At 45.0% G+C, this 14,965-nt stretch overlaps 4 protein-coding genes across 12 annotated transcripts in view; 2 read left to right on the forward strand and 2 right to left on the reverse strand.

The window, feature by feature from the left end:
* The window catches only part of LOC6538158 (ankyrin repeat domain-containing protein 50), a 29,053-nt gene extending 26,382 nt beyond the window's left edge, over positions 1–2,671 (forward strand). The window contains exons 3-6 of the mRNA XM_002098656.3: positions 81–391; positions 459–642; positions 703–958; positions 1,027–2,671. Of these exons, the coding sequence (XP_002098692.2) occupies positions 81–391; positions 459–642; positions 703–958; positions 1,027–1,210 (935 nt within the window). The 3' untranslated portion in view covers positions 1,211–2,671. The remainder of the gene's footprint in view (positions 1–80; positions 392–458; positions 643–702; positions 959–1,026) is intronic.
* Positions 2,495–4,543, reverse strand: LOC6538159 (protein C12orf4 homolog). The gene is made up of 3 exons (XM_002098657.4): positions 4,256–4,543; positions 2,897–4,199; positions 2,495–2,837 (listed from the first exon to the last, which is right to left on the reverse strand). The coding sequence occupies exons 1-3, from the start codon at positions 4,440–4,442 to the stop codon at positions 2,717–2,719; spliced, it is 1,611 nt and encodes a 536-aa protein (XP_002098693.1). The 5' UTR covers positions 4,443–4,543; the 3' UTR covers positions 2,495–2,716.
* A 292-nt stretch (positions 4,544–4,835) lies between these two features.
* On the reverse strand, positions 4,836–10,437 carry LOC6538160 (heterogeneous nuclear ribonucleoprotein A1). Of its 9 annotated transcripts, none has more exons than XM_043207144.1 (6): positions 9,845–10,001; positions 9,213–9,702; positions 7,747–7,919; positions 7,385–7,682; positions 6,996–7,086; positions 4,836–5,165 (listed from the first exon to the last, which is right to left on the reverse strand). In XM_043207144.1, the coding sequence occupies exons 1-5, from the start codon at positions 9,890–9,892 to the stop codon at positions 7,013–7,015; spliced, it is 1,083 nt and encodes a 360-aa protein (XP_043063079.1). In that variant the 5' UTR covers positions 9,893–10,001; the 3' UTR covers positions 4,836–5,165; positions 6,996–7,012. The 9 variants fall into 9 exon arrangements, with proteins under 9 accessions (XP_043063079.1, XP_015048685.1, XP_015048684.1 ...); XM_015193199.3 differs by lacking the exons at positions 4,836–5,165; positions 9,845–10,001 and adding exons at positions 5,551–6,627; positions 10,253–10,432 and having other exon boundaries at positions 9,213–9,690; XM_015193198.3 differs by lacking the exons at positions 4,836–5,165; positions 9,845–10,001 and adding exons at positions 5,551–6,627; positions 10,253–10,432.
* A 314-nt stretch (positions 10,438–10,751) lies between these two features.
* LOC6538167 (zinc finger protein 330 homolog) lies at positions 10,752–11,991 on the forward strand. The gene is made up of 2 exons (XM_002098659.4): positions 10,752–11,305; positions 11,432–11,991. The coding sequence occupies exons 1-2, from the start codon at positions 10,814–10,816 to the stop codon at positions 11,885–11,887; spliced, it is 948 nt and encodes a 315-aa protein (XP_002098695.1). The 5' UTR covers positions 10,752–10,813; the 3' UTR covers positions 11,888–11,991.
* The last annotated feature ends 2,974 nt before the right edge of the window (positions 11,992–14,965 follow it).

The following is a 14,965-nucleotide window of genomic DNA, read 5'->3' on the forward strand; positions in this document are numbered from 1 at the left end:
GAGTCCATCGCGCAGGAGAAGCCTCTTGCTTTGTTACTAATGCTTTCCCTTTTATCCTTTTCCCATTTCCGAACGTGTAGATGAAGCTAGCAATCCCAACGAACCCAAGTTCCATGCCCATGCCAGCATGCTGAGATCTCCGGATCAGCCACCGGCTCTGCCACTTCACCAGAACCTGGCCCCGTATCCGGCTCATGCCTCCGCTTCGTCTGTGTGCTCGGCAGCCACCACGGCCACCGTGCACAATGGCAGCCACCTGCACGTACTCAATGCCTCCAGTTCCACGCACAGCTCGAACAATTTCTATCAGAACACCATGCAGTCGGACACGAGCAGTTTGCATAAGCGCAAGAGCGTCATCTCTAGTCAGTCCACGGGCAGCAGCAATGATGTGAGTATCCTTTAAGATATGTAAATGTCATGTCATCCCATCGCTAATCTTTTGGTATCCCCCACAGCAAGCGCCGCTTACCTTCACACAGCAATTGCAGCGACAAAGCAAACTCAGCTCACGCAATAATCTGATGGTTAACTCGAAGCACGCTTCCAGTTCGGGAGCAGCAGGACACAAGTCCAGTGGTGGAGGCGGAGGTGCTCAGCGACACTCTCAGGTTCTGCCCGATCTCAGCGAGCATCAGCTTGGTATGTCGAACCGTATTTTTATAGCACAACTTCGAGCTAATTTCATTGGTCTCCATATAGCATCCAACATGACCAACGAGGCGGACATGTACGACATGGAGTGCATGTCGCCGCTGTACGCCACGCCCCCTCACTCGCCCAGCAGCGAATTGAGTTCACCTGGGCAACTTCCGGGTCTGAATGCCTTCGTGGACGATGAGAGGGCCGGAACCAGCAGTGGCGGCGGTGCCAAGCTGCCGGATAATCATTTCGCGCGAGACACGCACATGCGTATTATTCTGGGCAACCTCAAGGAAAACCAGCCCAGCTCCTCGGGGTAAGAAAAGCTAAAACTGAATAATTCAACATCAATGAACTTATGGGTGTTTTATGTTTATCCACCAGCAAAAGCAAGCGCAGCGGAGTATCAAGCAATCCAGCAATGCGGCTCATCCGCAGTCGCTTTGATGCCGCCTCCCAGTTGATCCGGCGCACCAACAACATACTCTCTTCCAGCAGCAATCAGGGCTCCTCCAGCATTGGCGTCAAGTCGGGCACCTTCCAGTGGCGCAAGGAGAGTCAAATGTAAACGCAGCGGATACCATATTAATGTGCTCCCCGAAAACTCACACCTTTAGGCACCAAAACACCCACTTGCATACTCAACCCTTAAATCGTAACTTATTTGAGTTTATATACCTTAGTACTTTTGAGAAAGTATTTGTTTTTTGTGATAGTTTCAATTTTAGTAAACTTTTTAATATGTTTTGATTTAACTAAATATATTTAGGCATACTACCCAACGAAGTAGTTTAAGGCATGCGCCAGGTATTAAACTAAAACCCCATACATAGAATACTTTATTACATTTTTGGCATGCGAAGTGTAGCAGATTCTTCTTCAATGTAGCAAAAACTAACGAAATTTAAATAGATCACGACACGAATGTATACTTAAGAGAGCTCAGACCACAGCACTGTTCTCAGAATTAATTTTATGGTATTTATTAAATCACCTTGCGTAAGACAGAGCATCGGCTTATAATTTAACTATAATATATAATTTATACTGGAACAGACGTCCCAATAGAAGGGAGCATGTTCTAAAGGCCATACTACTCCAATGCGCATTTATTGGCAATCGGCTATAGAAAAGTAATTTATTTATACGAGCTACTTTACCAATTAATTACACAGTTTATGTCAATTCTTTGAATCCAGTTCCCCAAAATACCAAAAACCGATTATCCCTTCCCACAATGTGCTTTCAATGGCACAAGAAAGATCCCAGAGATACGATATATGTGTATTATATTGCTCGCACCTAAAACTCAAAGCGGTCCGTTCCTGTACCTTAACACTTGTCACTAATTTTATGTAACCCTTAAGCCGGACAAACCAATCAAATACACAACTGAAGCATTAATTAAATATTTTCTGAAACTCTACTCCCACTGCAAAGCAGCAAATCACAGACACAACAAACAACGCACTGGGCTAAATCCAAACAAAAAAAGATAAATCGAAACATAGTTGAACAGCGAAATGTTAATGAACAGAAAGAAACCTAATTATTGTTAACAAACCTATAACATACCGCAGAATACAATTGTTTAGATATACATAAATATATATTTCAAAAGCATATTTACAAGTTAATGATCAAGAGTTATTCAAAGTATCATTATTATAATCGTAATAGATAACCGAACAGACTAAAATACAATCCACAGAGATACACACATAACACATAACGAAATGCGTGGGGGTTCGAAACCAAAGATAAACATTTACATTTGGAAGTAATATACACATGATACCTATGCCTAACATATAACTATATATATGAGAATATGTACTTATACATTGTAGTGTTGTAGTTTTGAAAAGGTTGCGATGAATTATTGACAAAAATTGATACAGGAACATTTACAGAAAATTCTGAGTGTGTTGAAGTTAAAACAACTTTTTGAGCGAAGCGACGAATAACGAAGCATATACATACATATATAACTCTGAATCTGAATAAAACTGTATATTCATACAAATAATTTAAAGTCTTTTTCAATGTTTTGGTTGAGGAATGTGTTCGCAGTCTACTTGCTGGTGTCCACAAGTATCTTGGGATTGGCCACGTGAAAAACGCTGGGAACCATTCCCGCCAGAGTGGTAAACAAACTTTCCGATATGTCATCAGGCAGTAGCAATTGCAAGGTGCTGAAATTGGCAAAGCAATTAGCAAGATCATTCCCATATTGCAAAAGCTCAATACCCACCTTAATTCAGCTCCGCCCCAAGATGCCGATTCAATCATAAAGCCCTTGGCGCACTTAAACACCAGCTCTGCTCTTCTAATGCACCACTGGACGGTCATGTCCTCGCTCATCTCGTGGCGCAGCAGAGCCGGAATGGTCAGCGTGGTAATGTCGTGCCTGCTAGCTGTCTTCAGGATGTTGCGCAAACCCAAGATCACCGGATGCCGCGAGTTGATCTCACTGGGACTGTTGATGGGCTCGTCCGAAATCAGGTGAAAAATAACGTGCGTTTGCGAGAGATTCGAGTGTTTGGTGATGAAGAAGTCGCCTGTTTTCAGTCTCGGCACGCTCTTCTTGGTCGGCGAGGTTGTGGCACTGCCCTCGGCACTGCTGTTGCTAGTAGTACTACTGCCACTCGAGTCTTCAGTGCTCAGATTCTTAATCTGCTTCTCAATCTTCTCCAGCTGCACGTCGATTTGCTCAAAGTGAAACTCGGTGGACTTGTTGGCATTCTTAATGATATTCTTGTTGGCCTGGGTCTGAATCGAAGGGGTCAGCACGACGACGCCGCAGAGTGAACTGGAGTACAAGCCCAGAGCCATGTTAAGGCCATTGAGACTCTCCTCGGCATGCAGCGGACTACAGAGCTCCGTGACGTTGGCACTTAGAATGCGTATGTTGTGCATGTGCTTTAGCTGGGAGCCCAGGTGAATGGTGAAGCTCTCCTCCATTGATGGCTGTTGCGAGACGAACATCGAGGAGCGGTTGCCCAGCGGCGTGGCCACCGGCGACACTTGAAACATCTGACTGACTTGACTGGTGATCCAATTCCGATACTCGTTCTTCTGATGACCCATCATTGCCTCCAGCTCGGATTCGTAACGCTTCCGCACATAATTCTGCGTAGTGTACTGCTGGGCCAGCAGATTGTTGATGTCCTCCGAGGTGGTGGTGATGTCCAGCTGGTTTATCTGGCTATCCATCTCCTGCTGCTGGGAGTTGTTCAGAGTCTCCACCTCGCTGTCCATGTGATCGGTCATGTCGGACACCACCTTGGCATAGGCTCGCTCTCGCTTGAGTATGTCCTCCAGGGACGAGGAGTGCACCAGCCTATGAAAGCTCTGGGCGAATATATCCGCATCGCTGGGACCCACACGATCGGCAAACTGCAGCAGTTCCTCCTTGTACAGCCGCTCTGTGTCCCGTACAATGGCCTCGATGTCCAGCTCCTCGTTGGCCGCCTGATTGAGTAGCTTTTCGGCATGGTCGTCCAGAAAGTTTTGCTGCTCCGTGTCCACGAATTTCTGCAACTCCTTTTCCAGGTCTAATTGGAATAGCACGAGTATAGTTGGTACCCAATCCATATGTGCTGATACTCACTAATATTCTCGTCCAGGTATCGCATCATGGGATCCATCTGGGTGGGCGCCATCAGCTGGGTCACACACTCCTCCAGATTCTCCTGGTCAAAGGGAAAAGTGATGTCCAGCCGGGATTCGCAGTCTTGGCCTTCATGATTTTTGTACTTGTACACAAAGGGCAGCGTGCGAGTGGCAGTGGAGTCCATTTCAAAGGCCTTTAGTCGGTGTTTTAGTTAGTTAAAGTCATTAATTCGCAAGTTAACGCCCCCTGCCCAAAAGAAATGCAATTAGTATGACTGCACTGCGACCGCTTAAATATACCACATAAAACTTATTCACCACTTAGTGAGGACTCAAACCAACCGCAATGTTATACACCGCGACAATTTACGTAGCACCCATGCTTTCAAAATTGATTTTGTTCTAAGCGCAACAGAAGTAAGGTTTTTCCAATTATATTAAACGAAATTGGTGGTTGTGAGTTGACTATTGTGAGTCAATAGCTACATTACAAATGCTAATAGCACTGTTTAAACACCCTTAGTATTTCCCCTAAGCACGGTATGGTGAAATTTAAATTCAAAACAAAACGAAAAACATTTTCATTGGTTTTCTGAAATTTCTTTATTCAAAAAATGTTAAAATTATAATAAATGCAATTCAAACTAAATAATAAAGAGTCATATATTTACGGTGCTTGAGAGGGGAAATCGCTCAACATCCTCCATTTTTAAGTGCGACGAGCCGACCAATTGCGACCACCTGAAAGTTACAACTGTTCCGGATTTGGGATCTGCGGAGGATAACTTACCCGGGAGCAACCGAATCCCAGCGACGGAGTTGCAAGCAAACGAGGTCACCTTCTGTGGCTGCTTTCAGTAGCGCGGCGGCCGTCTTTCAGCGCTTCGCAGCATACTTTTCACAGCCAACTTGCAACAGAAATTACAATAATATACATGGTTGTAAATGACATGGTACAGGAGGAGGCGGGTTCAAATCAAATGAAAGGGGAGAGTGAATCCTGTTAAGCGAGTGAAAGGAGAACTCTCGAACGACGTTAATGGCCCGCCCACAACAACAAATGCTATAGTTCACATAGTACACGAATTTCTTGGCTGGCTTTTGGACTTGGTCCTACTTGCTTGCTCCTTTTTTTTTTTACCTCTGCAATATACTCCGAATACCTCTCTTTCTGATCGAGATCCTTTTGCTGCTCCTGCTGCTACAGAAATATAGAAAACTACGAGGCTTTGACTTAGCTATATAGTTTTTGTTCTTTCGTCAAGAGTTTACATCAATCGCTGGACACTTGTGTATTTTTGCATCTTGTATTTTTTAGCTACATTAAAATGTAAATTTTGTTAAGTATAATTGCGCTGACTCCTCAGACAGACTGCTTTGCTAAAAGTTATAGATTACATTAAGTGTTGTGGTTTGTTGATCGGTTACATCTAAACAGCGGAAGAGGTTATATCCATGTCGACACTTATTCAAAAATCTAAGTATCTAGATCTAGGTTCCTCCACCCACACACGGTCAGGGGTTCGCTTAGAACTTGAATAGTAAAATTATTAAGTCTAGGGCAGCGTGCGGATGGATGCAGAAGTCGCCCCGCACGCTCTACTCGATTTAATTCTATGAGAACTTAGCCTAGTAAAGTTGTAAAATGTAATACATGTTTTTTATATATTTTGTGTTTTCTGCTCTGATTATCAAAAGTTGCCAGCAGCCGGTGGACTGGAGGAGCTGTCTACATACAAATAAACATATCTCTCGGCTACCGCCTTGAAGTTTTACATAGCTGAATCATTTATGACTGGTTTTAAATAGGGTTGCGTTTACGTTGCTTGTGTGGTGGAGATACAAATGTTTGGCCTGTCGTCGGCTTGGTTGCTCTAATTACAATGTTACTTAACTTGGTTGCTACAATGTGAAATTATAGATTACAATTCTATGGATATTGGATAGTTTTCGATGCGAATCTTAATAATCAATCAATCAGCGTGTGCAAAGACAAATCGAATGGAATCCTGGCCAGCTGCTGTGTACGTGTACTGCCACTTGCTGTGTTTCTTCTGATTAGCTCACACACTGCTCTGCACTGCACTGTACTGGGTACTGGTCTGGTCTGGCTTGGTACTGATCTCTCTTTCTGTTCTAATCCAAGACTGAACCAAACTCCTTACGACTTCACTGCACTGCACTGCACTGCACTGATCCTGATCAATCAATCTGCTCTCCTCTCTTCTGTAATGTTTGGTTTGTGGTGCTCGGAAAACTTCTTAGGTCTATGAACGTGCGTTCATACTTGTTCATATTGATCATTGAATTGCGTATCGTTTACTTGACTTTGAATTTTGGGCTTATACTGAGCGACTTTTACTTTATCACCTATAAAATGTCGATAAATGAGAAACGTTATTTAAAACAATTGGTATGCAAAAGGGGGTTCTTAATTGGTTGATGGGTTTTTGTTCTCTAAATACTTTTAAAGTGTAAATACGTATTTAAGTTGGTTGAGTAAGGTGGGTCGGACTGTCTCAGCCGTTATGCTTTTTGGTCTCAATATGCTGTTATATAAACTACCAAAACAATGCCGATAAGGGCGCTATTAAAAAAAAAGCACAACATATGATTGCCAAATCAAACGAAAGATTAATGGTCATACGGGAGAGATTAGCGTTTGGTTGGTTAATGGTCTGACTTCGCCTTGGACTATGTATATCTAGGTGTTAGTAGTGGTTATTTGGATGTCTCACCTCGTCTGGTATCTCTCTCAATATCTTCGGTTGTTGCCACCGTTATTGAAGCCCTGATTGTTGCCGCCATAGTTGCCTTGATTGCCACCGCCTAAAAGAAAACCCAGGTTCGTTAGGAGCACATCCAATTGTTGGTTGTCTTTCTAGTCTAGTTTCTACACCACACTGGTAGTGACTATTCATGAAAAATTTGTAACGTGGCTGCGTGTTACGTCGTACTGGGATTATCTTACATACGCATAACATAGCGAAGGCCATCGTTGGTTGATCTCACAGCATTTAATAAGCTAACTGCCAAACTCTATCGACGCTCTAACAGTTAGTTGTCAGGGTACTGTGTCTCGTTATCCAGTTGTTATCAATACAGCAATGGATGTTCTGTTGCTCACCTGCTTTGAATCCACCACCTCCTTGGTAGGGTTGCATGCGGTTGTTGTTGAAGTTGCCACCACCTCGCTGTGGGCCGCCGCCATAGTTCTGCTGGTAGCCTCCAAAGTCATTGCCACCATTGTTCCAGTTGTTGCCGCCGCCACCAAAGTTGCCGCCTCCATTGCCATTGTCCCATGGATTGTTATTGCCCCAGCTGTTGTTGCCACCGCCATAGCCGCCGCCGCCGCCACCGAAACCGTTGTTGCCCCAGTTGTCGTTACCCCCGCGGTTGTTGCCCCAGTTATTGCCACCGTTGTTCTGCAATGTCAATTAGCCGGCCATAAGCCACAATGCGAATCGAAGGCTATTATAAGGTTCTTACCCAGTTCCCGCCATTCTGGTTGCCGTAGTTGCCACCGCCCATGTTTCCGCGGTTTCCACCGGCACGACCTCCCGGTCCACCACGTCCCCCACCACCGCCCTGCTGGTCATTTTGCTTGGGCAGTGCCTTCTTCACGTCCACCATTTTGCCGTTCAGCTGATGCTGTTTTTGCACTGAAAAGAGAAAAGGAAGGCCAGCTATTAGTGGGGTCCAAAATACATTTTCCTATACGGTGCATTCGTAGGATAGTGTGCCATATACTCTTTCATCATTGGTGCACATACACCACCAACAACAACAATATAATACTGGCTGGGGTTTCATCTTACAGTCACAAACGCCGCATGAGCACATCAAACATTGCTATGCGGAGCTGGGACTGTGGAATCATAGCAACAATTAGGAGATATTCGCTAATACATTCACCATTCGGTGCATTTGGAGTGCAGTTGTAACGAGGCTGCGTGTTACACAGAATTGGTTTATAATATACATTCGCATAACATAGCTTAGCCGACGCTTAAATTCATCTCACAGCGTTTAAATAAAAACTATACAGGCGACCGTTTCAAGCCCGTCAATTTGTCAGTACTGTGATGTCCACGAAGCAGCTTTTCCTGTTTAATCAGTTCGATAATCAAGGTGATAGTGTGCCTTATACTCTTTCATCATTGGTGCACATAAACCACCAACAACCATAATATAATACTGGCTGGGATTTCATCTTACAGTCACAAACGCCGCATGAGCACATCAAACATTGCTATGCGGAGCTGGGACTGTGGATCGGTTTCTATAATAACAATTAAATTGTTTAATTGTAACGAGGCTGCGTGTTACACTGAATAGGCGCAATAATTACATTCGCATAACATAGCTTAGCCGACGCTCTAATTCATCTCACAGCGTTTAAAAAAAACTACCCTGGCGATGGTTTCAAACCAGTTAATTTGTCAGTACTGTGATTTCGAGGATACATTTTTAGATTCAAGCTATAGTGTGCCAAATACTCTTTCATCGTTGATGCACGAAGAGCACCAACAACACGATATAATACTGGCTGGGATTTCATCTTACAGTCACAAACGCCGCACGAGCACATCGAACATTGCTATGCGGAGCTGGGACTGTGGATCGCACCAAGTTATGTATATATTATAAATGCATTTGTTAAGCCGACGCTGAGGGATATTTACAAGAAGCCTTACAACCTGGCTGGGGCTGATTGAGCTATAAATTAGGGGTTGTTGCAAGCCAACCCGTCTGTTTGGTGGCTGTTACACAAACGCGGCGTGTACAAATGGGGTTCATATCTAAAATTAACATCATAAGATACGTTTTCCCTTCCTATGAATCCAATCTGTATTGTATAAATCTATGGTACTGTACTTATCCTAGGATGCTACTTTGAAACATTCTTAAAGGAGGCTCGATGCAATCTTAATATGAAAAATGCTTCTACTTACACACAACTTTGTCCACGGGATCGTAGTCGTCGAACTCGACGAAGGCGAATCCACGCTTCTTGCCAGTCTCCTTGTCCATGACGATGTTGATGTCGACGATGTTACCGAAGTGCTGGAAGTAGTCGCGGATGCACTGCTCATCATGGTCGTCCTTGAGGGCGCCCACAAACAGCTTCTTTACGGTGGCACCGGCGTTCGGAGAATCGATGTCCTGGCGGGGAACAGCCCGCTTGGGCTCCACCACTCGACCGTCGATCTTGTGGGGACGCGACTTTTGCGCCTCATCAATCATGCTCGAGTGGGAGTAGGTGATGAACCCGAAGCCACGGGATCGCTTTGTGCGCGGATCCTTCATGACCACCACGTCCACGATGTTGCCCCATTTCTCGAAGTGCGCCTTCAGGTTCTCGTCGGTGGTGCGGTAATCCAGGCCACCGATAAACAGTTTGCGCATATGCTCCGGCTCGGTGATGGAGTCCTGAGGGAATTCCTAAATTATTGATTTTTATCAATAGCCGTTCTTAACCTCACTTTCCGCCTGTGAGACACATGCGTAATTTTCAAAATGGCGACCGGTAGGGCGAGCCACTAGTTTGCAGGAAATTTCTAGTCTTCTTATATGCACTACTTACATCCTCATCATGGCCATTGGAGTTGCCGTTCTGGTTCGAGTTCACCATTTTTTTATTGCAAGTGTTAAATAAATTTTACTCTAACTATGTTTGCCGTTTGCAAATTAAGAACTTTCCGACACACGCGGCGAATGAAAAAATTGAATGCAATGTGACCGTTTTCAGAAACAGATATAAGCCAGCGGCTATTCGATATTGACGATAACGATAAGCAAGTCGGCAAATACCCCTAATCTACAATACTATTACAATATTTTACCCTTCTCTTTAACCTTGCCTCAAAAATGCATACATGTATGCATTCTTGAACACGCCTTTACATTAAAAAGTTAAAACGGCAAGCAATACTAAACAAACGGGGGCTCTTGGTCGGCAGTTCGAAATTACGAGATTTTGTACGCAACTTACATCTTCATCTTCATGTTGGCCGTTGTTCCAGTTGTCGTGACCACCCATTTCGCAGCACTTAGTTGTATCTTAACTGCACTGATATAATATTTCTTAGCAAAATATATGAAAATATTCCGACACTAGCTGTAGCCGACTTTTCCTTAAAGTGAAAATATATTTCACAGTGACATTAAAAGCCGTATATAGACTTTGGTCGACAGACCTTAGAACAACTTTTACGAAATACCAGTAAGGAAATTCGGCTACACTAGCCAGTGTATACCTTTATACATTTATGACTTGTTTCCATTGAGAATCTATTTTAGTATTATTCGACGAGGATAATGCCATGGTATAAACAAGTTTAAACATTTAAGACTTTGTATAATTGCATGCTTGCATTATACATATTGCAAGTGAATTTTGCCTTTGGTTTATATAATTCTAGCTAGTTTCAAGATGTAGCTAAATGTCTGGCGGTAAATTCGAAAGCTTTTTGTGGTATTTTTCGGCGCACCTGCTGCAGCCACATTGCCGCACACGTAAGGAAATAAGTTTTCCAATTGTTCGATTTCCAAAATGCCGAAAAAGAAGACTGGGCAACGTAAGAAGGCCGAGAAGCAGAAGCTGCGTCTCAAGGAGATCCGCAGCAGGGAGGTGCCCCTGGCGGATTTGCCTTGTAACGCGCCGATGGAATGCGACAAGTGCGAGAAGAAGCAGAAGTCGAGGGCCTTCTGCTATTTCTGCCAGAGCATTCAGAGATTACCCATTTGCGCCCAGTGCGGGAAGATCAAGTGCATGCTGAAGACCGGCGACTGTGTGGTCAAGCATCCGGGTGTCTACACCACGGGCCTCGGAATGGTGGGCGCCATCTGCGACTTCTGTGAGGCGTGGGTCTGCCACGGACGCAAGTGCCTCCAGAACCACGCCTGCACGTGTCCGCTGCAGAATGCAACCTGCCTGGAGTGCGAACGCGGTGTCTGGGAGCACGGCGGCCGCATCTTCAAGTGCTCCTTCTGCAACGGATTCCTGTGCGAGGACGATCAGTTCGAGCACCAGGCCAGCTGTCAGGTGGGTAACCAAATCCTCGTCCAGTTTGCAATGTGAAACCTGTGAAATATCCATTTAGTTTTGTTTGCAATTTCTATATGAGATTTCTATGAAGTCCATTTGGTAATTCAATCCATTCAATTTCAGGTGTTGGAGTCTGAGAACTACAAGTGTCAGTCGTGCAACAAGCTGGGTCAGTACTCCTGCCTGCGGTGCAAGACTTGCTACTGCGAGGATCATGTGCGTCGCAAGGGCTTTAAGTACGACAAGAACAAGCCCATTCCGTGCCCCAAGTGCAACTACGATACCTCGGTGACCAAGGACCTCAGCATGTCCACGCGATCCCACAAATTCGGGCGCCAGCAACAAGGTGGCAACAGCGACGACGAGGAGGGATACGGTGGATACTACGGAGCCAGTGGCAGTGGCTACTATGGTGGTGGTGCCAGTGGTGGCTACTCCTACGGCGACGATGATGATGAAGATGAGTCCGATGGCGACTACGAGGATGAAAGTGATGAAGACGATGATGATGATGAGGAGGAGGACGAGACTACGGAAAGCGAACCAGAGAAGGAAACCGACAAAAAGGCCACCAAATAAGGCTGAATTGTTTATATACTCGTAAATGGCTAAGTGAGCGAGTTCTCGGCTGTGCACTCGTTGCTCTCAATGTAATAGGGAAATAAATTCTTTGTCAAATTGTAGAGCTTCCAAGTAGCCATTTTCTGTAATGCAACAAGCTGCAAGTGGGCTTTGGACCAAAGTCGAAAGGTAAATGCGCCAACGAATGTGTACCAAAATTCCACGAGAGAGGATAACTGTGGAGCTGAGGGTGCGGATTGAAAATGGGAATGGGTAGGGAGGAGCAGCAGTGGCAACCCATACGCACATGATGATGGCGATGCCAACGGCTCTGCCAACGCCAACTTCTCTGTTGATAGACTCATCCATCTCCAATCCACTTACGAGCGCAAATATTTACACAATTTACTCGAAAACGGAGGTATGAGCATATAATATTTCCAAAAACGATGGCAAACACACACCACACACACCCAGAGAAAGACACGCACTTCGGCATTTGGGAATGTTTGGCAGTTAGGCAGAGCGGAACAGCAACAGCAATGGGTGATGGGTGATGGTTTCTGGGCGAGATATGGGGGGGAGGCATAGGATGTGGGCTGAATGTGGACGGGCCCATCATCAGGCTGAAACATTTTAGGCATTGCAAATCAATGAGCGGCTCGATGGAGGGGAGGAGCATAGTTCTTCTGCATATGAATGAAATCATATGTGGCGTTACTTATGTAGGCGAGTCCTGGGCGAGGATGTGGACGAATTGGGTCGAGACTGGGTGAGTGAGTGGCAGGCAAATCAACTGTGTACATAATACAGATTAGTGTGAGAGGATATGGGATGCACATACAGCTGCGGTCATAATAATAGTCCTTGGGGTTCATCATAACAAAATATTTTAGTATTAAATGATATTACATTTACAGCTCAAAGCTGAATGTAGTATAAAATGTAAACAAGTTGTAAGACCTATTTTTGTCTCTATGGTTGCCAATCTAACACATTTGAAGCAAATTTCCTCTTTCCTTCTAAACTTTACCTATGAACTTTAAAGATCTATTGATACATATCCTTGGTATCCTTTTTCTTACCCCCCGCTGTGGTTACTTACACGACCATTCTTATGTATAGATCGGAGCAGCTTAATGGCTGCCTGCCAGCATTTGTGTCTGCATTTCAATCAAAATGGCCTGTCTACTCCGGCCGAGGCGATGTCCAAGCCATTGGAGTTAGGGCTACTCAACAAAATTAGAAACGGGGTGGCTTACGCTTATGGGGGCAAGATGGAGGGGGTGTGCCATTTATGGACTGTGGGCAGTGGGCCTGTGGTGGTCAGTGCCAAACATCAATAATAATTTCATAAATGTAATCAGAGAGAGGCAAACAAGACCGGAGTCGAGTCACAGTGATTGAGCTCTTAATTGCACTGCGATATTAATCCCAGAGCCCACTCTGTCCAGCCAATTTGGTCACTTCCCATCACGATGACCGCTTTCATTAGCCGGAGTGCATTCTCAATTACCAACAGATGGAGGGGTCTCGGGTTTAAAGTCTCGCTGGGATCAGGATTCCGAAGAAAAAAACCCGCAAACTCTAATCACTTCCGATCAGCATTATCTATTGCTTGTTTATGCAATGCCAATATTTTCGTCAGCCAAAGTCAAGCCATAACAAAAACACAGCCATGGCCAAGGATTAAGGTGGGAAAATCCTGTGGACAATCCGTGGAACACGTGGAAAAGTCAAAAACTGCGGCTTATGGCCAAACGCAATTAGTGTTAATTACGATGGAAAACAGCCGAAGCGGCACTGCTTCCCATGGCTACGGGTTAAGGGTCTCGGGATTCAGGACTCTGGGATTGCAGGATTCAGCAGGTCCTTGCGGCCACTTGAAATTTAATTTAATTTCTTCTTGCGGCTGCTGCAGCGTTGCTCGCTTCAAGTGATTGCGCCATGGGATTGGATTGGACAGGATTGGGTGGGATGGCCTAGGTGGGTTAGATAAGGTGCGGGTAGTTCCTAACGTCATCATCAACATCAGCCACATCCACATTCACATCTACATCCACATCCACTTTGCCATCGACGTTCGTCAAAGCTAGCGATGATTGATGGTGCGTAATTTGGAAAATTAGAACCAGGATACGCAGCGAAAAAGGGGTGGCTCTCGTTTTCAGCATATTCCTTTTTTTTTTTTATTTCGGCCCCTGCTAATGTTGTTGGCACAACAAGGTGTGTCCTGGTCCGATTGCCGCGTGTCCTGCCGCCGTTCGCCGCTTGCGGACGCGTGTTTTGCGTCCAGCAAAGTAGCGCGTGGTTATTAGAAAACAATTTAATTAAATATTCACTTGAACCGGCAACACCAACAACGTGGTCCGGTGGAAAAGCGTAGGCAGTGGCACCGAGATGGCCTCACTTTCCCATCATAAAGCGCTCAAACAATGGCCATCAATATTAAACGATGTTGTTCGGTGTCCATTTAGAGCGCTCCAGCTCCAGTCGCTCGTCCTTGTTGTTTTAGCCGTCCTCACTGGTCCGTGATGTAATGTGAGAAAGTTTTTTCTGTTTTTTTTTTTGTTCTTTTCTGTTTGGAGTATGGAATGGGAACCCAAGTTTTTGGTCGGTGCTTTTCGGCGGAGGTAGGCCTTTGATCAATTTCGTCCTGTGGGCGAGTCCCTGAGAATAAGTTCTCAAAATAACGACGGGTTAATTGACCCTTGCTTTCCCCAGGGAAAAGCTTCGCCAACTGATTTATAACCAAGCTGTATTATTATATTTGTAACTGGTAAATAAATATCATACTACAGATACTTGATAAACCGCGCTTAATATTCAATTAGAATCAGCACACTTCCATAGACAAGAGCTCCCATGATCCTTACGGAATGCTGTTAGAAAGTCATCGCCATCGAGTCGGAAAAGAGCTTCCTCCAGGTGCGCCGCACTGCACCCGCACAGCAGGACGGGATGAAGGCAGAAGCCACTGAATCGGGAAAGCGACACCAGGAGGACCGCCCGCACACAAGCGACTCAACTCAATGGAGAATGGAGAAGTCACGGCAGGACAATGGGAAAGTCGTTGGCTGTCTAATTGCATCAGCG

Source organism: Drosophila yakuba, chromosome 3R (genome assembly GCF_016746365.2).
Source record: "Drosophila yakuba strain Tai18E2 chromosome 3R, Prin_Dyak_Tai18E2_2.1, whole genome shotgun sequence".
Classification (NCBI taxonomy): domain Eukaryota; kingdom Metazoa; phylum Arthropoda; class Insecta; order Diptera; family Drosophilidae; genus Drosophila; species Drosophila yakuba.

What these genes read in the sequence shown, in the direction of transcription:
- LOC6538159 (XM_002098657.4), bottom strand. Translation starts at nt 4,442, where the DNA reads ATGGACTCCACTGCCACTCGCACGCTGCCCTTTGTGTACAAGTACAAA. An exon ending in ATACCTGGACGAGAATATTA is followed by an intron (nt 4,200 to 4,255) that starts GTGAGTATCAGC and finishes TATTCCAATTAG; the next exon opens with ACCTGGAAAAGGAGTTGCAG. An exon ending in TGGGGCGGAGCTGAATTAAG is followed by an intron (nt 2,838 to 2,896) that starts GTGGGTATTGAG and finishes TGCCAATTTCAG; the next exon opens with CACCTTGCAATTGCTACTGC.
- LOC6538160 (XM_039376190.2), bottom strand. Translation starts at nt 10,300, where the DNA reads ATGGGTGGTCACGACAACTGGAACAACGGCCAACATGAAGATGAAGAT. An exon ending in TCCCGTGGACAAAGTTGTGT is followed by an intron (nt 7,920 to 9,212) that starts GTAAGTAGAAGC and finishes TTCTCTTTTCAG; the next exon opens with TGCAAAAACAGCATCAGCTG. An exon ending in ACCAGAATGGCGGGAACTGG is followed by an intron (nt 7,683 to 7,746) that starts GTAAGAACCTTA and finishes TTGACATTGCAG; the next exon opens with AACAACGGTGGCAATAACTG.
- LOC6538167 (XM_002098659.4), top strand. Translation starts at nt 10,814, where the DNA reads ATGCCGAAAAAGAAGACTGGGCAACGTAAGAAGGCCGAGAAGCAGAAG. An exon ending in AGCACCAGGCCAGCTGTCAG is followed by an intron (nt 11,306 to 11,431) that starts GTGGGTAACCAA and finishes ATTCAATTTCAG; the next exon opens with GTGTTGGAGTCTGAGAACTA.